The sequence below is a fragment of the Populus nigra genome, chromosome 1, assembly GCF_951802175.1.
Source record: "Populus nigra chromosome 1, ddPopNigr1.1, whole genome shotgun sequence".
Taxonomy (NCBI): Eukaryota; Viridiplantae; Streptophyta; class Magnoliopsida; order Malpighiales; family Salicaceae; genus Populus; species Populus nigra.
In genome coordinates, this window is record NC_084852.1 from 2618135 (window position 1) to 2627335 (window position 9201).

Below are 9201 nucleotides of genomic sequence, written 5' to 3' on the forward strand. Positions count from 1 at the left end.
AATATCGGGAGTACGTTTTACGTATAAATTCGTAATCTCGGATATTAAAAGAAAACAAAATAATTTTTTTAGATTTTTTTGAAATATTAGCCAAGTTCTCGTGACTTTAATAAACTGTTTATTAAAGTCAAAATGCATGCTAAAACATTTTTTTTGAAGTTTTCTTTGTTGTATGAAAATACAATATGAGTTTTTTATTTATTTATTTTTAGAGACTTGGCCGTATGCATGAAAAAGAAACATGTTTTTTTTTTAATGTTTTGACAAAAATCGGGTATTTTAATACCGAATTTGTATTTTTATGATATAAAAATACAGACCGATATTAATCAAAACGTTTTAGAAAAATAAGCGGAAAAATCACAAATTTTCAACAATGATTTTTTGAATATATTTTTTTGACTGGCCCGGCCCGGCCCAAAAAAAAAATTTAAGCCTATCAGCTACGGGGCTGGACTCAGCCCAGCCGCGTGGGCTGGGCTGATGTTCCAACCCGAAAGAACAAAGAGCTGGTTGCTGGTTACTGTGCCGAGCACAGTAACCAGTGAATTATAATTAGGTGGTTACTGTGCTCTACACAGTAACCACCTAATTATATTTCATTTGCTACAGAACGTGAATTGCTCACGTTCTGCATGCAAATGAAGCCGAACCAAAAAATGACAGCAGAGGGGGAAGAAGGTTACCTGGAATGAGGGAGCGTGGTTGTTGTCTCCGGTGGCTTGCAGCAGCGGCGACGGGGAACCCCTGTGATTCTTCTTCCAACGTGGTGTCTGTGCAGTGCAGAGCTGCTGAGCCGGTCGATCTCTTCTTCCTTCCTTCTTTTCTTTTCTTTCGTTTCATTCACTCTTTCTTTCTTTTCAGTTTTTGTTTTCTTTTCTTCTTCTTCCCTCTCTGTTCTGTCTCCTCTGTTCTATTCCCCTTCTCTGCTTTTTTTTTTGTTTTTCCCTCCTCTCTCTGGTCTCTTCTCTCTTCTTCTTCTCTCCCTTATTCTCCTCTGTTTTTTTTCTTTAACTCTACCTCTCTGTTTTGTCTCCTCTGTTCTATTCCCCTTCTCTGCTTTTTTTTCGTTTTTCCCTCCTCTCTCTGGTCTCTTCTCTCTTCTTCTTCTCTCCCTTATTCTCCTCTGTTTTTTTCTTTAACTCTACCTCTCTGTTCTGTTCAGTTTTCTTGTTCTTTCTCCTTCTCTGTTTTGTTTCGGTTTCTCCTCTGTTGCTGCTGGTGGCAGCTGTTGTTGGCGGCTGAATGGCGGTGATGTTGTGGCGGTGGAGAGGAAGCACAATGGTGGTGGGGAGCGGTCCTTCTCTTTCTTTTCCTCTTCTTTTTCTCGTTCTCCCCCTCTTTCTGTCGTTTGCCTCTCTCCTTCACCAAAATTTTGCCCCCCTTTCTCTTCGTCTCTCTTCCTCTATTTATAAGTAGGAAAAGAAAGAGCCCCCCTGCTCTGTCCCATCATGGTGCAGGCGGGAAACGGGCTGCCTTACCTGTGCAGGGTAAGGTGGCCGGCTGTTTGCAAGGCATGGTGTCCCTCTCTTTTATTTATCACGTTGGCAAGGTATATGGGAGCATGAGTTGTTATCAGTTTTATGTAAGTGGGAGGGAGATAAACTGAGCAAGAAAAGATTAAAAATCTTCTTCTTCCCTGCCTTTGCATGGGCAAGGAAGAAGGAGAACAGCGCCGTTCAAAACAGCACTGTTTTGAGTTTTTTTTTGAAGAAAAAGAAAATGAATTTGGGAGTGACCCCAAAATGAGTTATGATATATATCATGACCCGCCACTGCCAGATTTGCCACCTGAAGAAGAAGGAAAGAATAGAAAATTGAGAGGAAGAAAGAAGATCGTGAATAGATCTAAAAAAAAGAAAGAAAAATTAAAATCAACTGCTTGTTGTATTTTTGGTTGTTTTTGCAGGTCACCATCGGCATAGGGAGACAGAGAAGAAGAAGACGTTCCCGATCCATCGATTTTATTGCCTTTACCGTCGACGGCGCATGAACCCATGCGTCGCCAGTGACAGCCGCACGTGGAGCAAACGCTCCGCCATTGTTCCTGCTGTTCTAGAAGTCTTCCTAGCACTGTTTTGAATTTTTTTGGCGGTTTATTTTGTAAATTTCAAATTGTTTAATATACTATTTTTTTTATTTTGAATTTTGGTGATTTGTAACATGTAAATGTGGGTGTGTGAGAAAAACATAATGAAAAGGGATGTTTGTGTGTTTGCACTTTCTTTTATGTATGTTTTTGAATTATAAAATAAAAAAGACAAAAAAAAATTTAATGTTTTGATTTGTACACAGTCAAGGATTACGATCTTATATTTATTTGTACACTGACATGATATTAAAAAAAAAGTTGTTTGTTTGGTTTTATTTATGTTAAATTTTGTTTACCTAATAAGATAAAGATTTCTTTACTGATGAGAAATTTTCTTCTCTTTTTAATAGTTTAGTGACAAGATAAATTGGCAAAACTTCTAAACCACATCAAATTGCAAAGCAGTTTACCTCAGGTAGGGTGCGTTAAGGGTGCTAATACCTTCTCTAGTCACAACCAATTTTTTAATGTCATCTTATTAAAGTATGTTTGAGATTGTGTTAGCGGTTGTTTTTCAAAGTATTTTTTGCTTGAAAATATATTAATTAAATTATTGTTATTATTATTTAATTTTTTTAAAATTTATTTTTAATATCAACACATCAAAATAATTCAAAATCATAAAAAAATTAATTTAAAACAAAAACATTTCAAAAATACTTTTTAAACGGAAAAAAAAGACTTACTGAACATCGAATATAAATCTAAATAATATGTCAGTGTTTTAAACTATGATTAAAAAAAAAAACAATGTATTTTCATTCCACTTATAATTGCAGCTACAATTAGACTGCGTAGATAAACAACTTCTCAACTTTTTAAATTTAGCATAGATGCTCTATAAATCTCTTTCACCCAATTAAACTTAACATGCATGGATCAAATGAAAATGAAGATTTTGAATGACAAGTTTAAAATGAAAATGAAGATTTTGAATGACAAGTTTAAATTCTGATTTGTTTAGTGATGGAGTTTGGACTATTAATATCCTGTTTGAGTGTGGTAGCGGTTGTTTTTTAAAATATTTTTCACTTAAAAATATATCAAAATGATATTTTTTTTATTTTTAAAAAATTATTTTTGATATCGGTGTATTAAAATAATAAAAAATACTAAAAAAATATTAATTTGAAGTAAAGAAAAAAATAAAAAAAATTTAAATTTTTTTAAAAATACTTTTAAAATATATAAAAAAAAACGAGTCAAAGACTTGTTGCAAATTAGGTTTATGAAATCTTAATTCGTGTTTTAAGCCAATGATCTCAAGTGAATTTTCTTAAGATGATTTATTATAAGCTTTCTAATTTCTATTGCATATAATCAAAACAACAACAATAACAACTGATTTGCCTACTTTTTGGAGCCACCAGATGTTTACACTAAGATGTACAATTACTTGATCCGTTGAGATTTGTAAAGATGATGCTGATGATAGAAAGGGGCCATTACCAAAAAAACAAGCCCAATCCACCCTCGGTTATGAAAAAAAAAACCCAACAAATTCATCGAAGTTTCTGTGCGAGTTCGTCAATAACAAATCTCAGCAAGCCGTAACAAAAAATCCTTTCTTCTACAAAGTATTATATTCTCATAATCTTTACAACCATTTTTACTGATTTCTTTTTCATTTTAAAAAATATATTCTCAAAATTAAAGAGATGAAATTGGAAATAACGAAAATACTCTCTCCTCAATGCTTATTAGCTTTATGAGCGTAGGCAAAACATGATTTCTCAACTCGCTTTACTGATTACCACTTCTCCCCTTTTGTACAATTTCCTAACCTCCCATTGCTAGGAAACATGCATAAATACATTTATATTTCAAAAATATTTTTTAAAAAATATTTTTGATAGACCAAAAGACACATGTTCCTCGAACCATCGCGCTTGCATTGCAAGCTTGGTGACAAAATTCTCCCCCTTTTTGTATTATACACATTTCATACAGCGATTTTCTTTAGTCCCATACTTCCATGCATTACGCTACTAGTTTCCAGTTTGTCTATCCAAATTAACACCCTTTCAAAATAGAAAGTAACATGCCCACTTACAAATCCTTAACAAATGAACAACCTTTTCATCTACAAAACGTTTGACGTAACAATATTTCACATCTCCCCTTAAAACTTCTCGCTCTCTTCCCCATCACACAAAGTTTTATCTCTGTCCTCTCCATTACACCACCTCTTTGAACAACAATGGGCAATCGCTTTGCTTTGCACCAACTCACCAAGAGAAAGTCTTGCTCTCAATCAACCACAACTAGGCATGAAGATGTTTTAAGGGTCATGAAGACTAATGGAGAGATTTTGGATTATACGAGGTCTATATTCATCAAGGGCTATGGAAATAATGATCATCATTTTTTTCCCATATGGAACTTGGGCAGGCCTATTAGAGTTGCTGGCGATCATTCTCCTACTTTAGTAAGCATGGATAACACAAGTGGTTCAAAGAGAGCTCAAATGATTATAACAAAGCAACAGCTTCAAGAATTGCTATCCAAGAAGAAGATAGCAGTAGAAGAGATATGCTTATTGGGCATGCAAAGTGTTGCTCTGTGTGGAGTCAACTCTTCATCAAGGTGGCAGCCAGGGCTTGAAACCATCCTTGAAGAAAGTGAGTAGTGTGTAAAGGTATAGTGGGAAAAAATGGAAAGTGAAGTCAATTTTCTTTTCAGCTGAAGAAAATGATGGGAATTAAACTGAATTTCAAACAAAATTAAGAGAAACACAAAGTTGAGCAAGTTGACATGTATATTTCCTTGTTCGTATCACATTAGTAAGATAGAACTGTAGATTATTAATTGCTTGACATGGAAATAGGTGACTGATTTCCCAGCTCATACGGTGATTATGTGAGATAAACCCTACAATATATACCTTTTTTTTTGTTGGTACTTTGATTCAAAACATTTTTTTAAAAAATATGTTTTTTATTTGTTTTAAAATAAAATTTTTTTGATGTTTTTATATTATTTTAATGTGTTGATATAAAAATTAAAATTTTAATAATAATAATAAAATATTATTTTTATATATTTTTTAAATAAAAAATAATTTTAAAAAATAACTACTAGCAAAATCTTTTTCTACCTCAATCACAGGCCACAGGGACTTCTTTGTCTTGAATTGAAAAAGAGGGTCAGCAGGAGGGAACCCTCTCTGTTCAAAAAGTTCCAAGATTTTCAGTATCTTTTATGCTTCAATCACGTCTTAGTTAGTGCTGTACAGTCTCTATCAATTCGTTGAAGTTAAAACCGTCTGGGTGGATGGTCTTCCTGTACATTCTTAGATGGCATTCAAAATCAAACAAAAGAAGAAAAAATAAAATGAAAGGTTTCAAATGATTTCTTGTGTAATTTCATTAATGTAATAATTACGTTATTCTGAATTTAATTCGTCAATCTTCAATGGAATATCCTTTTTTTACCGGATTTTTTTAATGTGATTTAATAATTAAATTATTGTTATATGTTCTAAGGAGATCCATGATTTTATAACATATTTTGTGCCTAAAATTATTTATGTTTTAAGGATAATTTTAGATTTCAAGAAAATTAGGGAAGAACACTTGTTAAGGATTATTAATTATGTCTCGTAAACTCAAATTATGTATTAAATATATTGAAAAATGTATATTTAATGTTCTCTTATTTCGACTGACTCGTGAATGAACAAACAATTATTGAAATTTAAAATCCTAACCTTATGTTGAATGCTAATTTACCATTTTAATTATTTAATAACAAGTGTTCCCGATACTACTTAACTAAATCCCAGAAGAAAATATTTAAGAATTCTTCAATTACAAACTCGAGAATTTCTAAAATAATTAATGGAAGAGTTCTTTCGAGTTTCGACTTTCCTGGATTTCAGTAGTGTTCCACTTATATGTCTTTGTTTCTTTTTATTTTTTTTACCAGACACTTATATTTTCCTTTAATTCGAATCTCTTTTTGGTCTTATGTGAATACACTAAATTCCACTAAATTGAACAGAAAATAGAATTTGAAGACACCATCCTAATGTCCTGGGGAAAGTGGCTGAAAGTGCTTTGCTCACTATTCCAAAAGGACCCCTCCCACCTCACTGTTTGTGAGAGAGTGTGTGCGTGCCTATATGTATAAAGAATTCCTTGTTTTCCTTGAAGATCACTGAACTGTCCCTTGAATCTGGCCTGGGATGGATACATCCCAGGCGATGATGGATGTCCCTTGTTGAAGGAGATGCATCCCTTCACTTTGGTGACGAAAATCTCTCTTATGGGACCAAGTTTTGATAAAGAGAAAGTACAAAAGATGATAGTTCCCTTGGCTTTCCTCCATTGACCCTTTATGAATGTTGACTGAAATCTTTAATGCAATTACTATGATATATTCTCTCCGGCTACAAGGGCCCCCCCTCTAGGATCAAAAGGAAATTGTCACATTGCTAGTAATGTGAACATGGCATACAATCCATCATACCAAAAACTTAATAAAAATCATTTCTTTCCGTGTGTGAACGTATAGTTGAACTGTAAATTACACGTCAATAAATTTCTAATAGTAATGCCGGTGATGGTGGTCACATTTTCTCCTCCTTTTTCAACTGTTCTTTTAGTTTCTTTAGTGGGATTGACTGAGGAACTCCCAAAGAATAATCCTACCGACGATTGTCTTTCTCTTTGTCTTCACACTTTCCCTCCTTTAGGCTTCAATTCCCACCACCAAGCTAGAGCTATAAGAGAAGGGTCATGTTTTCTTTCAACTATCTTTTCTTGTTCAAATAGAATAATTTTTTTTTTCCTTTTTTTTTTCATTAAACCATAGAAGTTTCATTTACCTTGAAACTAAATCCATTTCGAAAAGCTATTTGTTCTTCTTCTTGTTTTTTTAGGCATGGGAAATTGTATATTTGGAGGCCTAGGAGTGGCAGAAGGAGTGATAAAGGTGATAACATCTAATGGTGGAATCTTAGAGTTTACCACACCAATAACAACAGGATCCATCACCAACGAGTTTCCAGGCCATGCTATTTTTCCAAGCCATGATCTTTTTTGGAGACCACTTTCTCTACAAGAAGAGCTTCATGGAGGTCAGTCTTACTATTTACTCCCACTCAACAACTCAAAAATTGGTGGCCAAATAGTGAGAGAAGGTCATGTTAGATCAAAAAGTATACCAGCTGCTGCTGCTACATCAAATATTGTTGCACCTTATAGGATGTCCTTAGATTATCAAGGCATGTTAAAGAGGTCATACACTGAAGTTTTCTCTAGGCACAGCAGCAGCAGCAGCAAAAATAATTACAACAAAAGTAATGATGGGTTTTGGAAAGTGAAGCTTGTGATTAGTCCAGAGCAGCTAGTAGAGATTTTGTCCCAAGAGGCTAGCACTGAAGAGTTAATTGAGAATGTGAGAGCTGTAGCCAAATGTGGAAATGGGTTCTCATCATCAGCATCTTCTGTTGACTTTTCAGATTCTTGGAGTCTCTCTAGCAGCAGGACTGCTACTTGTAAGAAAGATAGTTTAGTTGATATTTAGTGTGAATCACTACAGTGTGCTTGAAATCTCTCTCTTATGTTATAATTAAGTTTTTAGTCTAAAAAAATATTAGCATATTCTGTCATATATATATATATATATATATATATATATATATATATATATATATATATTTATATGTATATATATGTTGCTATTGTCCACTGATCATTACAGTGTAGATTCTCAAGAAAAATATTAAACAAGTCTTTGCCAAACATGATTACTCACATATGAAAAATTGGATGTTAGAATTGAGAATAGATTTTTGTCAACTCATACTTGGATCGGCAGTCATGGGCCAACAACTGGAAGGAGAAAAGAGAATTCAGTGCAATCAGACTCGGAAAAGATGCTAATGTTGACATACTGGCAGTTTGGTTGAATTGTAGAATCAAGCAACCAGAAATCTTACAAGGTGTGGGGTGGAAGTATGGGATCAGGAAAATGGGTGGCATTTTCATAGGTGGTGCAAAATGTTTACTTTGATCCTTATACTTTTCAAAAGATAAATTTTTGATCCTTTAAAATTTTAAAAATTCAATTTTGATTTAAAATTTTATTTTTCTTATATTTCAGTTATTGGTTTGATAAATAAGAGAAACAATTGCTTAATTTTAGTGGTGGAAAGAGAAAATTGTTGGTTAATATAGATTCCAGCCACCAAAAAAATCAATCTTGGTGTCAATTAGGTTTATTTAATAAGAGGAGTTCTACTAGGTTGTTCTCTGGCCTTCCCATCATTTAAGATGTTAGATTTGAGTTTGAAAAGTTTTTTGGATTGGAATCAATTTTGAATTTTTGAATCAATTAAATATTTTTAATGTTTCAATTATGAAAAACCTATAATTGTATCCAAACATTCATATTTGATTAATTCTTAATTTTACATCAAATTCTTAATTTTACAGGTATCTATTTTTATTGTCATATAATTCAATAAAAAAAAATATAAAAAGTTATTGAACCCAATTGTATTCATGTTCATACGGAGTTTGAGTGTTTAACTTTGATTGATAAGCGATCGAGTTTTATATTTATTTTGATTTATTTTTTATGAAATTATTGAAGTCTCAAAGAAATATCCCAACTTTGAGTCAATGCTTAATTTTACTAATAATAATTTTTGTTATCATATAATTAAATAAAAAATAGTTTTAAAAAAATTTCAATCCAGTAGAGTCCATTATCTAGTTTGTAGGTTTGACAAGTTATACCACGAAGCCCGAATTGATCCAATAAGTCACTATTTCTATATTTTAAAAAAAAACATTATGTTATTTTGAAATTTATATTTAAACCTAAATAATATTTTTTCTACTGATTCGACTTTCCTTCAAACTTGTCAAAATTACTGTGTGTGGTACAGAGGCAAACGCAAGACGACGGATCATAAGTTTTTAGAATTTACCTACCAGCGTTAAAAAAAAGTTCCCCATAATCCTGATATTTTTTTTTTGAGATGTTTGTTTTTGTTTGGTGCAGCCCGTACCGTGAAGCAGGCCAACTATTTAGGAATGAAACTATACCTGTGCCCATCAAGGATATGACTGACGAGTGAAGCGAGCAAGGATGGAAAT

General features: G+C 32.9%; 1 protein-coding gene across 1 annotated transcript; it reads left to right on the plus strand.

The window, feature by feature from the left end:
* Positions 1 to 6718: 6718 nt before the first annotated feature.
* LOC133673296 (uncharacterized) lies at positions 6719 to 7649 on the plus strand. The gene is made up of 2 exons (XM_062094061.1): positions 6719 to 6828; positions 6975 to 7649. Exon 2 carries the CDS (start codon positions 6977 to 6979, stop codon positions 7619 to 7621), a length of 645 nt encoding a protein of 214 aa, XP_061950045.1. The 5' UTR covers positions 6719 to 6828; positions 6975 to 6976; the 3' UTR covers positions 7622 to 7649.
* The last annotated feature ends 1552 nt before the right edge of the window (positions 7650 to 9201 follow it).

Coding starts and splice junctions, on each gene's coding strand:
- LOC133673296 (XM_062094061.1), top strand. CDS start 6,977: ATGGGAAATTGTATATTTGGAGGCCTAGGAGTGGCAGAAGGAGTGATA.